The 15,461-nt window shown below is 44.4% G+C and overlaps 1 protein-coding gene across 2 annotated transcripts in view; it reads right to left on the bottom strand.

Annotated features, from left to right (window-relative positions):
- Window positions 1-9,484, bottom strand: part of LOC127527737 (gastrula zinc finger protein XlCGF26.1-like) — a 16,049-nt gene extending 6,565 nt beyond the window's left edge. Inside the window, exons 1-2 of one of the 2 annotated variants that reach the window (XM_051927446.1) lie at window positions 9,378-9,484; window positions 3,066-3,621 (exon numbers count right to left, since the gene is read on the bottom strand). In XM_051927446.1, the coding sequence (XP_051783406.1) occupies window positions 3,066-3,483 (418 nt within the window). In that variant the 5' untranslated portion in view covers window positions 3,484-3,621; window positions 9,378-9,484. Of the gene's footprint in view, window positions 1-3,065; window positions 3,622-9,147; window positions 9,234-9,377 lie in introns of those variants that run through there. The other variant, XM_051927447.1, reaches the window with a different exon arrangement.
- Window positions 9,485-15,461: the final 5,977 nt, after the last annotated feature.

Consider the following 15,461-nt stretch of genomic DNA (forward strand, 5'->3'; position numbering starts at 1 on the left):
CCCAGAATTAGGGCGAAACACGTGTCGCGTACTCTTTGCATTATTTTACAGTAAACTATTTCAACCATATATATATATATATATATATATATATATATATATATATATATATATATATATATATAATCTCTATCTATAGTACATCAGGAAAGTATTCACAGCGCATCACTTTTTCCACATTTTGTTATGTCACAGCCTTATTCCAAAATGGATTAAATTCATTTTTTTCCTCCGAATTCTACACACAATACCCCATAATGACAACATGAAAAAAGTTTGAGGTTTTTGCAAATTTATTAAAAATAAAAAAATTGAGAAAGCACATGTACATAAGTATTCACAGCCTTTGCTGTGAAGGTCAAATTGAGCTCAGGTGCCTCCTGTTTCCCCTGATCATCCTTGAGATGTTTCTGCAGCTTCATTAGAGTCCACCTGTGGTAAATTCAGTTGATTGGAGATGATTTGGAAAGGCACACACCTGTCTATATAAGGTCCCACAGTTGACAGTTCATGTCAGAGCACAAACCAAGCATGAAGTCAGATGGAATTGTCTGTAGACCTCCGAGACAGGATTGTCTCAAGGCACAAATCTGGGGAAGGTTACAGAAAAATTTCTGCTGCTTTGAAGGTCCCAATGAGCACAGTGGCCTCCAACATCCGTAAGTGGAAGAAATTTGAAACCACCAGGACTCTTCCTAGAGCTGGCCGGCCATCTAAACTGAGCGATCGGTGGAGAAGGGCCTTAGTCAGGGAGGTGACCAAGAACCCGATGGTCACTCTGTCAGAGCTCCAGAGGTCCTCTGTGGAGAGAGGAGAACCTTCCAGAAGGACAACCATCTCTGCAGCAATCCACCAATCAGGCCTGTATGGTAGAGTGGCCAGATGGAAGCCACTCCTTAGTAAAAGGCACATGGCAGCCCACCTGGAGTTTGCTAAAAGGCACCTGAAGGACTCTCAGACCATGAGAAAGAAAATTCTCTGGTCTGATGAGACAAAGATTGAACTCTTTGGTGTGAATGCCAGGTGTCATGTTTGGAGGAAACCAGGCACCGTTCATCACCAGGCCAATACCATCCCTACAGTGAAGCATGGTGGTGGCAGCATCATGCTGTGGGGATGTTTTTCAGCAGCAGGGACTGGGAGACTAGTCAGGATAAAGTGAAAGATGACTGCAGCAATGTACAGAGACATCCTGGATGAAAACCTGCTCCAGAGCACTCTTGACCTCAGACTGGGGCGACGGTTCATCTTTCAGCAGGACAACGACCCTAAGCACACAGCCAAGATATCAAAGGAGTGGCTTCAGGACAACTCTGTGAATGTCCTTGAGTGGCCAGGCCAGAGCCCAGACTTGAATTTGGTTGAACATCTCTGGAGAGATCTTAAAATGGCTGTGCACCGACGCTTCCCATCCAACCTGATGGAGCTTGAGAGGTGCTGCAAAGAGGAATGGGCCAAACTGGCCAAGGACAGGTGTGCCAAGCTTGTGGCATCATATTCAACAAGACTTGAGGCTGGAATTGCTGCCAAAGGTGCATCGACAAAGTATTGAGCAAAGGCTGTGAATACTTATGGACATGGGATTTCTCAGTTTGTTTATTTTTAATAAATTTGCAAAAACCTCAAGTAAACTTTTTTCACGTTGTCATTATGGGGTGTTGTGTGTAGAATTCTGAGGAAAAATTGAATTTAATCCATTTTGGAATAAGGCTGTAACATAACACAATGTGGAAAAAGTGATGCGCTGGGAATACTTTAATGCATTTCATCATGAAAGTGATATCAGGTAATAATGTACGGATCGTGAATGTGCAGAGAGTTGGAATATCATACATTTAATGTGCTGTGTGTGGTGATGTATTGCTCCATGCCGCTTCCGTCAGGTCCGGAGTAAGCCCCAGAAAAAAAACATGGTATGTGAGCATAGATAGATAGATAGATAGATAGATAGATAGATAGATAGATAGATAGATAGATAGATAGATAGATAGATAGATAGATAGATAGATAGATAGATAGATAGATAGATAGATAGATAGATAGATAGATAGATAGATAGATAGATAGATAGATAGATAGATAGATAGATAGATAGATAGATAGATAGATAGTGTAGTTGGCAGGATTAGATAGATAGATATACTTTATTAATCCCAAGGGGAAATTCACAATTTTAAAATGTACGGTGTCATTACGATGAGGAATAAGCGACGCTTGAATATAAAAGCACCACAAATGCATCTGTATGTCGGCATTTTGTTTCAGGACATTGAACCATTCATCAATCCTCAAAGCGTTTTCCTGTCATGTGTAGATAGTAACCAGAGACTCTGACGTCACGTTCCGACTTTTATCACACTGTATCCCCCCGATTTTTTGCTGGTACTGCAACTCGTGTTAATTTCTGAGGACCTGCTCAGAGGACATGTCAAATGAACGCTGGGTACGTGTGGCAGCTGTGATGCGTCTGCATTCTGAGCGAGAAGTATAAACGAGCCCTTAGACTTCTCCCACGTATTCTGTGCAAGTATTTCATATAATAATCGCCGTAAGGTCAGTGCTGTGTTTTACCAATCCACTTTCTCAGTAAACGTCAGTCTGTGTGAGGATGCGAGTCTGGCCATGATCTACACACTCACAAACCACTCCGTCTGGTGACACTGGGCACAGCGTTTAGGAGATGACCGAAGCCTTTGGACCAGAATCACTGCATGGATGGAATGATTTTAGGATTTTTGTTTTAATGCACATCTGTCCCCTAGTTACAGCACAGCTGATAGAATACAGATGTGAAAGAGGACATGACCGTTTCATTTCATTAAAGATCATATTGATGATGTCTGCTCCTAAAATGAGGTCAGGACACTTTCAGGTTTGCACAAACCTTTACAATTTATTACTTGTTAGGTCAGCTCTCGTTACTTGTTGTGTACCCAAGAAGCTTGCTTTCTCTTTGTACATCTCAATCTCATTTTCACCTGCTAAAACTGCAAAGACAATAAGGACTGAACTGGTACTTGTGATCGGTTACGCTGCCTTCTGTGTTTAAAAATCACATCACTTACCCATACTGGCACTCCCAAACAATTTCTGCTCTTCGCCTTCTCTCCCATTTTCTTCATTCATTTTTTTCTCAAACTCGAACATCTCAGATTTCCGTTCCACAGAATCCTGCTGGGTAGCCAGTTGTCCAACATCAGTGACCCAGGACTGCAAACCAGAACGAGTTTCCTTAAAAATCTCTTCTTTGACAACATTTTCAGTTTCTAGGTATTGCAGTTCAGGGCTCAGAAAGAGGTCCTCGATATTCTCCACTTTAACTTCAACCGTCTCCCCCTTGCACTCCTCCTCTTTAAACACTGAAATCCCTCCTCCGCGGTCCTGCACCTCCGCAATCGCATCCTCTGGCGTGGCCCCTTCACAGTCCTCTTGTTTAATGTGCGCCAGCCTCTCGTCCATGTCATCACCGCTGGACGCGGCCATGCTCCGTGTTAAACTCTTCTCTCTCTCTCCCGACAAGCGTCTGCACTTCTCCTCTAAGACCCCCTTCTCACTTGGACAGCTCCTTCCTGAAGGCCATTAGACGCCTCAATGCACGGAAAGGAGTCTCCTTTATTTTATCTGTCAAAAGAGAAGCAAAATAATTGCTGCGTAAAGTCTCTGGAAAGAACTTGAGCACATTTCTTGGTTTCACGAACACAGAAAACTGCCAACTAAGTTTCTAAGTGTGATTTGAACAATCCGTGTTAAATTTAGAAGATCTCAGCAGATTTGGAGTGAAAACCTACTTGATAAAGAGACAAAGTTCAACTGGCCGAGACAAAGCAAAGAACAGGGAAAGGGCCAAAAGCTTCATAATTCGGGCTTTTGGCATTTGGAGTCAATTAACACTGGCTGTTGTTCAGTCAAAATGTGACAGAGATCGATCCAAAGTCTTGATTCAACTTAAACTAAGACCACCACTTCGAAGAGAGTCGGCCTGTGATGTGCTGCTATGCCACACCTCAATTACAGTGAGAACAACAGAAAGAGACGTCAGAAGAGAACACGTTCAGCACTGACACATACACAGTCACGCTTGCTAGCCATCACAGATATTAATTAGCTGACGGACAGAGTCAGTGTGTGACGCTGCGGGTCGGCTCCCTCTTCTTATAATGGTAGGGCTGCCCGCCGTCCTCATTCCCCCCGAACATGTCCTCATTCTTAACGTGCCATGGACTGTCCACTAGCAATTTATAAAATTTTGACAATGGGTCTAAATCCCCTTATCATTGGTAAAATTTGAAAGCTGTACACCAATCGGCATTTGCCAAATCTTCACTTCCGTTCCGGTAAGAAACAACGCAGCCATTGACGAGAATAGAAAGCAACCTTTCGAGTTCTTGGCTTTTGTCTGTCCAACGTGGCCTTTTCACTTCATCTTTTGAATTCAGCTCCATCTTCTTGGTGAGTAGGCAGTTTATCAGAAATGTTGTTCCTTTTCCTTACTTATTTGTCATCCGATTTCACTGTAACTAAGTGAATTTATTCAAAACCGAAATTAAAATTTCACGTTTCGTATGCAACTCGGCAAGACAAGAACTGTCATACATCCAGGTACAGCCCGTCATATTTAAGAGCGAGTAAGTACTGCTTTGCAGTATTTTAATGGAAAATATTATTACTAATGGCGGCATGGTGGCGCAGTGGTAGCGCTTCTGCCTTGCAGTATGGAGACCTGTCTGGTTTCACTTCCCGGGTCCTCCCTGCGTGGAGTTTGCATGTTCTCCCCGTGTCTGCGTGGGTTTCCTCCCACAGTCCAAACACATGCAGGTTAGGTGGATTGGCGATTCTACATTGTCCCTAGTGTGTGCCCTGCGGTGGGCTGGCACCCTACTTGGGATTTGTTCCTGCCTTGTGCCCTGTGCTGGCTGGGATTGACTCCAGCAGACCCCCGTGACCCTGTAGTTAGGATATAGCGGGTTGGACAATGACTGACTGACTGACTGATATTATTACCACCCGTTGCTCCATGACCTATCTATATATATATAAAAGCCAAATATCACTGACTCACTCATCACGAAATCTCCTGAACCACCAGGACTTGACATTTGGAATGTAGGTTACCCTTGGCCCATAGGATGCTCACTAAGAAACGGTTTTAAAATTTTCGTGGTCCAAGTGCGTTCCGTCTGTGTGTCCGTCCGCTTTTCATGAGAGAATTACTTAACGGATTTAGATTTAGATTTAATTTCGCTTCCGGGGTCCTCCCTGTGTGGAGTTTGCATGTTCTCCCCGTGTCTGCATGGGTTTCCTCCCACAGTCCAAACACATGCAGGTGAGGTGGATTGGCGATTCTAAATTGTCCCTAGTGTGTGCCCTGCGGTGGGCTGGCACCCTGCCCATGGTTTGTTCCTGCCTTGCACCCTGTGCTAGCTGGGATTGGCTCCAGCAGACCCCCGTGACCCTGTAGTTAGGATATAGCGGGTTGGATGACGGATAGATGTTTTCTACAATTTGCTTGAACTTTCCGGTTGATTTTGTGAGTTCTCCCATCGCACCAAGTACCAGAGTTCTCTTGCGGTCCCAATGTATTTATGCAAATCCAACAGCGTGGCTGTGGGCCGACAGCAGGGGGGCGGAGCCTTCCTCATTCACTCGCCAGCCTCTGTTTGAGTTGCTATTCCTCTCGCCACGTGTTGGAGCGCACCTCGCCTCCACTTAGCTAGCGACACCGGGTTTGTTCAGCAGACATTGTCATCTACTGATTGTTAAGAAGTAACGTGTGGTTAGCGCACAGGGGTCAAACTCCGGGCCTGGAGGGCCACAGTGGCTGCTGGTTTTCATTCTAACTCTTTTCCTAACCAGTTGACCAGTTTACACTGCTAATTAACTCCTTTTCCCTTCATTTTAATAGCCCTGTTTTTAAGGATTCAGTCCTCTGAATTGATTATTTTCTTCATTTAATGGCAGCCAAACAGAAATGTGATGTGAAACAAGCCAACAGATGACCAGCTAAACTGGGGTTTCAAACTCCAACCAATTTCACTTCAACCAGTTTCTTAATGAGAAGCCAATTCTTGCTGTTAATTAACTCTTTTAGGGCGGATGTCGACTTTTGTCGACAGGAGGGGTTGAGGGCGAATGTCGACAAAAGTCGACATCCAGGGATGGAGGGCGACAATCAGCTGTTAATGGCGACAAAACTCACTGTCACGTCACAGGCATTCCCTCTGTGCTTGGAGGAATGCTAGACTCGTTGACTCAGCGACTAATCCTTGTGTGTGCGTGAGTTGCAAAATGTAAACAATGGCAAGATGGCATCGACACGTCACAAGGGAGCGAAGCGAGTGCAGAAAAGAAAACACTCGGCAGACAATGTTTTGCGCATTATCACGAAGTCGGACTCTGATTTTTCAGATTCGGATTTTATTGGCAGTGATCAGGAGATCGAGCAAGAGAGTGAGAAGCCGGCATCAGCTGATCAGACACCAGCCGATGCCGTGCCAGCTGATCCGATGCCAGCTGAGCGCATTCACGTAGCCGATGCACCTACGGCAAGGTTCGCATGGGAGGAATACACAGACATTGATCCGTGGGAGCCAAACTGGCTACCGGACTTCACAAGACGGCATGGCTTGCTGTTGGACACAACAGATCACCAGCTGCTGAACTACTTCAGGCTGCTCTCTCCTGATGCTGGTTTTCAGCTACTGTCAGACGAGACAAACAGGTTGGCAGAGAAATTTTTTGAATCGCGGGCTGCGCTTGCATCACATTCTCATTTTCCAAAGTGAAAACCCACAACGAAAGACGAGATGAAGCGTGCTGTGGCATTACAAATAGAGATGGGACAGAACTGGTGATATAACTTCAGGGAGCATTGGTCCAAATGTGTTTTGTCCCCTGGTGGTTTTGGACAGGTTATACAGCGTTGTGATAGGTACGTGATGCTGCAAAGTTTTATTCACTTCTGTAATAAACAGAAGCAAATCCCATGGGGTGAGCCAGGCTATAACGCCATGCATAAAGTTCAGCCCCTGCTTGACATTGTGGAACCAACATAGAAACAATTTGATCAGCCTGACCGTGATTTGTCTCTGCATGAATCTATGATAAAATAAAAGGGACACCTTTTATTCTGCAAATATATGCCAGACAAGCCCACAAAGTATGGCATAAAGGATTTTGTACTGGCAGAAGCAAACACTGGTTTCCGCCTGAAAGTAATCACATAGACAGGAAAGTATTTCTTACAAAGAGAGAACTGTCCCTCGACAAGTCAGGTTGTGCTGGAGCTGCTTCAGGGCTATGAACATTTGGGTCATGTTGTGTACATTTGGACAATTTTTATACATGACCTGAATTGTTCATGGAGCTACAGAGCAGAGGAATTGGAGCTTGTGGCACAGTGAGGGTGAACAGGAGACACATGAAGCCAGACAGGCTAAAGAGGAAAAGAGGTGACAATACGGTTTTCATGCAGGCAGAAAACTTGGTGGCAGTGGCATGGCACGATGGCAAACGGGTGACTTGTCTCTCTACAGTACACACTAACAATATATGTGAGAAAGTGCAGCAACAGACAATTGAAAAGTAAGCACCAAAGCAACACGTATTGTAAGGAGTGCAATGTGGCAATGACTGAAATTGGCTGCTTTGAGCGAGATCAGACTTTGCTGTGTAAAATGTATGTGATATGTATGTGAAATCATAGAGTGTGCAGGCTCATACAACATGCAAGACAGTAACATTTGTCAAAAGGAAATATTTTTTGTTGGTTTCAATTGCTTTGTGTTCTTTTTTTAAAAAAAGTTAGTTTTTGTAAAAATATTCAGCTCTGGGAGAAAAGAAACAAAAAAAAAATTAGCCCTAAAAGAGTTAAAACCGTTACTTAATTCCTAGGCTTGCTGCTGCACTCTTTCTGCTACAGCAGACATTTCCCAAACTGTTGATTTTCTGTTTCTGATTATTGGCCTGAGAGATCAACCTTACCGAGACCCTCATCTTTCTTTATTTTCAGATAATGTGGTTAGCTGATCACCTGTTTGCTCATTTTATGTCTCATTATGGTTTGGCTGCTAATTAAGGAAATAGAAGGAACTAATGGGTCTGAGTCAAGTTAATTAAAACTAACTACAGGCGTGCGCGTCGGTAATATTCCTTTAATCTCCTCTGACAGTAATACTGGCTTGTATGTGGCTGTAATACGCGTCACTGTATTGTGTACCTTTAATTTCCTCTCGCAGTAATACTGGTTTGTATTTCCGTAAAACGCTTGTAACTTTCTCTGACAGTAATATCGCGCATAGCTCCGTGCCCCGCGCATGCGCACTTCACCAGAAGACACACACAGACGGACACCTGGACGCACACAGGGATTTTATTAAAGATGATTATTTTGTAACGTTACTTAAGTTTAATGTTTTAAAGCTGACATGGGCGTAGAATTCTTAACAGAAAACATTAAGTGGATAAGAGTTCACCATCAATAAGTGAGCAGGGATTCCGCTTGACGTCCACTTTCTTTTCTGATATGCGCTTGTCCGTTGTCGTACGTTTATTATCGCCTTCTTGTGCAAATCATTCCAGTCGATCTATCGGATTTGTCATTTAGAGATGACATGGAATCTTTCTCTTGATTTTTTTTTAACATGACCCACTTTTTCTATTTTCATCGCTGAGTACATTTGAAGAAATGAATGTTTACCATCAATAGAACACCGCTGCGTGAACAAAATGCCAGAATAAAGTCGTAATAAATGAAGCCCTGTCTGCCGTCAGAGAATGTGCTTTTTACAGGCGAGCCGAGCCGCTTCAGGCGACCCCACTTTGAGACCCGTCGAGCCAGACCGCAAGTTTACGACGTCTTAACTGGCTTCTTTAAACGAAAGTGCTTCAGATGTGTTTTTAAGCACTCAGAAATGTACACATAAAAAAATAATAATAATACAAGTTTCACTTTTTAATATAAATTCCATAAGCCCTTCTACATTTGCACCGACTGCCGGGATTCCCTCTTTCTTTCACCTCATTCATCGCTCATAAGCTGTCCTTTTCATTTTATTTTATCTCATCGCCATTCTTGTTCACGTCCTGCTCTCCTATTTTATCATTTTCCAACCGCTACTCCCTCCCCAGCTCGATGCTCACGTTGCTTACCGACACTTCTCCTCGATTCTTTAATTTTTCTTTTTTTTCTGTTTGTCTTTTGAAGACCAGTGTCTCGTGTCGCAGTCCAGGAAGCCCACCGGCAGAATAAAAAAAAAAAAGAGAAACAGAACGCGTCATCAAAGAGCGACTCCCTAGGCCGCGCAGAGAAGAGTGACACCAACTAGGTAAACGCTGCCCACCCGCTACTCCCTCCCCAGCTCGATGCTCACGTTGCTTACCGACACTTCTCCTCGATTCTTTAATTTTTCTTTTTTTTCTGTTTGTCTTTTGAAGACCAGTGTCTCGTGTCGCAGTCCGGGAAACCCGCCGGCAGAATAAAAAAAAAAAGAGAAACAGAACGCGTCATCAAAGAGCGACTCCCTGGGCCGCTCAGAGAAGAGTGACACCAACTAGGTAAACGCTGCCCACCCGCTACTCCCTCCCCAGCTCGATGATCACGTTGCTTACCGACACTTCTCCTCGATTCTTTAATTTTTCTTTTTTTCTGTTTGTCTTTTGAAGACCAGTGTCTCGTGTCGCAGTCCGGGAAACCCGCCGGCAGAATTAAAAAAAAAAAGAAATACATTACGTCATCAAAGAGCGACTCGCTGAGCCGCGCGGAGAAGAATGACACCAACTAGATAAACGCTGCCATCTACTGTGCGGAGGAAGGATTATTTTTAAAGTTGCGATTCTCTTTTTTTATATAGATTAACAATCTTTATTATAAATCGATAAATAAATAATAAAGATGATGAGAACATCATCTTCAGCCTCTACACCTCCTACTTGCTGGCGCTGTGGCCAACCCGGGCATTTTCTTTAATTTTGTCCTTTCCGTCCAGCAACTACTCTGGGCTCCAGAGAAATACCAGGAAACGGACAGGTAGATAGAATGATAGATACTTTATTAATCCCAAGGGGAAATTCACATACTCCAGCAGCAGCATACTGATAAAAAAATATTAAAGAGTGATAAAAATTCAGGTATAACAGACAATAACTTTGTATAATGTTAACGTTTACCGGGGGGGTGGGGTGGGGATAGAAGAGTCGCATAGTGTGGGGGAGGAGCGATCTCCTCCGTCTGTCAGTGGACCGTTTAGTAGTCCCGCTGCAACCGACAATAAATGCAGGCTAGGACGAGTCGGTGATCCCTGTGGAGATTATTGTCATTTGCCTATTCGAATTTGGGACACTGATGTGAAGGCTTTGATAGATACCGGGGCTCCGTCTACTGTAGTGCGACGCGATCTGCTACCTAAAAACTGCTCTCTACAAGCCATTCCCAGCCAATTTGTTAACGACACGGGCGAGCATGCTATGATGGAGGGCCGGACCACCGCTCTTCTAAGAATAGGAGGGCATGTTTGGACATTCCCTGGTTGGGTAGCAAAAATTAGAGATGCTTGCATCTTGGGTGTAGACTTTTTGACTATAACCCAGGCTCAGATTGACTTTGGCCACGGGACTCTGTTGATACCTGGCAGTGCAGTTTCCTGGCAGATACCTGGCAGAAAACCGACTTATCCTGGATGAGTTTCACCGCCATTAACTCATCCAAGATGAGGCATCTGATCTCGGATGATTTAAGCGACGTACGGAAAATACCCCCGAGATGTTGTATTCTGGAATTATTGAGCCATCAGATTCTCCTTGGTGCTCCCCTGTTGCTTTGGGTAACAAGAAATCAGGAGAATGGCGTTTTTGTGTTGATTGCCGCCGGTTTAATGCAGTTACGTGAAAAATCTGGGGGGTATTTTCCGTACGTCGCTTAAATCATCCGTGATCAGATGCCTCATCTTGGATGAATTAATGGCGGTGACACTCATACGGGATAGGTCGGTTTTTCAAATGCTGCCATGTATTAGATTAGTCGAGCCGGACCTAATCATCCGAGATGAATGCGCGCGCCCGCGCTGAGTGAAAAGCCCATATATATTGAGTCTAGAAAACATGATCAGCAAGTCTTTGATAGGCTGTAACAAAATGACGAAAGAACGGGCGCATTTTTTTTTCACACACGCGGCGCAAGACCTTTTATTCGAAGGACATGAAGAAGTTTAAGATTTAATATACACAAGGGGTAACACTGCAAAAGCAGCCCAGACCAGAAAAGACGGCTGGCAAAAAGTGGCCGAAAAAATTAAATGCTAAGTAGTGTGCATTGTACTTAGTGAATGCAGCGTTTCATTCCCTATGTGTCAGATTAATTATTATTTAATATGTCATAATCCAGATCAAACGTGAGCACAAGGAGAACATGGGAACAGGTTAAAGTGAAGTACAAGAATATACTTCAAACTGGTAAATATTGGTATATAACTATTTAAAGAATTGTTGACATAAAGAATCATATATAATATAAAAAACATTAATTTTAAAGCTAATAAGAAGGCAGACAAGCAAAAAACAGGTGGAGGTCCACGCGGTGCAGACCTAACCCCTGAAGAAGAGTTGGCTCTCCAGGAAAATGCCCATCGCCCTGTTTCTGAGGGCATTCCAGGGGGAAGCTCCTCCTCAGAACCAGTGGCAGGATGCAGTGGTCACTTCATTTCAGGTAAAGGATGGTCATTGCATATATTTGTCCTCCATGTGTGCCACAGGTATGTTCCATATAGCCCTCTTTTTTTTTGTTGGGTCAGTTGCAGGGAATGTCATATCCCTTGAACCTGTGTCTGACCAACGAGATATTGACGAAGGTCAAATATTTGATGAAGACACTGTGTCTGATTATTCATCAGGAGGAGAGGTACATTTTCCAAATAATGTTTGATCAAACTCCACTCTGATCAGTCCCATGTGCCCCAATCACATTTGGAAATCCTGGTAATGAGAATGTTAGGCTGATTGTGAGATTCTTCATGGTACTGTGGGTGTTTTAGCCTGTGTATTACCTACCTGCAATGGCATGAAACGCCTCTTTTATTGTCTGCACACGCAGGTGTCCAGGAAACACAATGAAAACCTGAAGGAAATATTTCAGAGCCAAACAGACTTTACGAATTGCCTGGCAAACTGCACTTTTTGATAGATGTTCCGCATCGCCTACAGAATATAAAAAAGTGTTGCTTGCAAGAAACCTCAAAGCAATGCCTACTGTCTGTGTGGTTGTGAGAGCCTGACTTCACCGAGTTTGACTTCGAATATGTGGAGCTAATAAATCTTTGAGGTACAATATTCCCTCTTGGCTAAAGCGGTATCTTTCGTACAGAATTTCCTTCAGGAGCAATAAAGGATCTTGCCGATCGCGCAAAACCCTCTCTATATGAAATTCTCTTCGTATAATTTGCGCACCAATATCAATTGATCGCTCATTCATGAACGGCGAAGCCCTGACTGGATGACTTCCACGCACCGTCACTGATCACGTGTGTAAACTAATCCTTGTTTACATCGAGCAGGTTTGAGGATTAGGATGTGTTGCTATGACAACACATTCAGCAAGAGTTTCAAAAAACCGACAGATCCAGGATCAGGCCAAATCGACAACAATTACATCTGGCTAAACGAGTAATCCACGTACGAAAAATACCCCCCGGTTTTGTTTTTATAGATTTACAATCTTTATTATAAATAAATAAATAAATAAATAGTATATAAACAATTATGACATTCAGTATGTTCTAAATTGAAAAGAGGTAACATATTTCAATGAAATAAAGGAAGTCAAGGTGTTTTTGACAAGCCATTTGTTTACAGAGCCCCCAAAACTTTCTAGATAGACAGATACTTTATTAATCCCAAGGGGAAATTCACATACTCCAGCAGCAGCATACTGATACAAAAAATAATATTAAAGAGTAATAAAAATACAGGTAAAAACAGACAATAACTTTGAATAATGTTAACGTTAACACTTTTTCTACTGCTTTACAGTGGAATAATCTTTGATTTGTAGTTTCTATGTCATGAATAAAAACAAATGTAACAAGTTACAAAAGAAAATTCAACCTTAGAACATCATTAGAAAGATAGATAAGATTTTTTTAAAAAGTGAATACTATTTTTTTTTTTTTGCTCTTGAAAAAAACAATAAGAAAAGAAAAATATTTTGTTCGTTTTTGTGGTACCGTTTGTTGCACAGTCCTTGAACCTAAAACCTCTTTTTACACTTTCCTGGGTGTCGTTCACTACTCGTTACTATTCTAACCATTTTATTATTTCTTCAAAGATTATTTTTCCTTAAAGACAATGACTTTCATTAAGGCACTGTGGTGACATGTGTGATGTTCCCTTCTGTTAGATCATGGGATGTCACACTCCAGTCCTGGAGGGCCACAGTGGCTGCAGGTTTTCATTCTAAACGTCTTCTTAATTAGTGCCCAGTTTTTCTACTGCTAATTAACTTCTTTTGCCTTTGTCACGCACGCGCACATGGGGAGTCGCAGAATGACCAGGGTAGTAGCGCGAAATCCGAAAGCCATACGGGACGGACAGGCAACTAACCTTTTTCTCTTTATTTCCTAGAAAGAAAGAAACGACGACACCCTGAACCGCTTCCCGTTCCTCCACTTCCGCATCTTCCTTCCCTCTGATGACGTCAGTATCCCAGAATTCACCACTACTCGCTACCCAGCATTCCTCTGTCTAATTCCGGTCCCCTCTATAAATGTTCCCCCATCAAGCCATATTGTTGTTCAGCAGTTGACAAGTGATTGAACTCTGGACTGTATAACCTAAATCTGCAACTTCTTTACAGTATACGGGGCCGGAAACCCCAAACCTTTATGTGCAGTTGTGTCTTTTCTTTACAGTGGCGTAGTCGGCAGGATACTAAACGTCCGAATAATGAGTGAAGGACAGGACCTGAACACGGTGCTAACGACTTTGGCAACCCAGCTTCAGAAGCTACAGGTAGAGCATCCCGCGACACAGTGAAAACTGGAAGAAACCACGGCTAGGCTCGACTCACCGGATGCGGTAAGACCAGAGCCTGCACGGCCCCCGCCTCCGCCTATTGTCCCGCTTTCGGAGGCGGATGATATTGAATCATACCTAGGAATATTTGAGAGGACTGCCTCTCGGAACCAGTGGCCGCGATCGAACTGGGCGTCCATCTTAGTGCCGTACCTGAAGGGCGCTGCGCAGCGGGCTTACTACGATCTCCCCGAGGAGGAGGCCGCGAGTTATGACAATCTGAAAACCGAAATCCTCAGCCGCTATGGCGTCACGCCGGACCAGCAGGCGAGTGAGTGGAGGCTGTGGCGCTTCGATCCTGAAGGCCCGGCCAGAGCGCGAGCCTTTGAATTTTGGGGCAAAATGGGCCGTTGGCTACGGCCAGAAGGACCCCACGCTTGAAAGGTCGTGGAACAGGTAGCGTGCGAGGGCCTCATAAACGCCATGCCAGATTATCTCGCCCAGCAGGTCCGGAGGCACCCCTACAAGGATATGAAAGGCCTCCTAGAGGTCTTGGAGCGTCAGCTCGTGGTTCACTGATCCGGAGGGGTGGATCGGCCGGCTCGTGGAGCCCAACAGGGACGCGCTAGCCACCCCGAGCCCAGCCGCCGTGCGGCGGAAACACCAGTAAAGCCCCGGGAGAAGCCAGCCCCGCCGCGCTGTTTCAAGTGCGGTGAGCTCGGCCACATTTTACCAGCCTGTCCCCTACATGTGGAGGCAATGGATTGCAGCGTGGCCCTGTCAGAAAGGTATAGTGCTTTGTCGCATCCCTTCGCTGTTCCGAATGTGGGAGTGGTGTTGGTAAATGGGCACTCGGTGAGAGCATTGTTTGACTCCGGGAGCAATATATCAATTGTTGCTCACCGTTATGTTTTGCCGCGACAGTGGATAAGTCAACACTTAAGGGTTACCTGTGTGCATGGGGAGACCAGGGCGTACAGAGCCGCAAACTGTTTTATTGCTTGGAAGGGAGAGGTGATTCAACTGGCGGTCGCTGTTCTTCTGGAACCCCCCTTCCCAGTGATACTAGGGCACGACTGGTCAAAGATAAAATGCGGCAAGACTAAATCCACTCCTTGTAATAACTTGGGTCTAGCTGTGAGCAAACCAAAGAGGCACGCCGTGCCATGCGGCAAACAATGATGACGTAGGTCGCCAGGGGGAAGGTTCTCAGGAACCTTCGGGTGAGGGCCCGAGCCGGGGCACCGACCCCTATTCAGCGACGGACGATCCCCTAAGCCGGGTGGAGCTTCAGTATAGGGCTACACCGGCCTCCTTTAAACGCAAGCAGTGGAACGATGATTCCCTGAAGTTTGCCAGAAATGCTGTGGTTGCTGTGAACGGCCATTTGTCAAGCGATCCCACACCACAGGAGCCCTACTTTATTCTTGAAAATGATCTGTTGTACCGAGTCGCGACTCACG

The sequence above is a fragment of the Erpetoichthys calabaricus genome, chromosome 5 (assembly GCF_900747795.2).
Source record: "Erpetoichthys calabaricus chromosome 5, fErpCal1.3, whole genome shotgun sequence".
NCBI classification, from domain to species: domain Eukaryota; kingdom Metazoa; phylum Chordata; class Cladistia; order Polypteriformes; family Polypteridae; genus Erpetoichthys; species Erpetoichthys calabaricus.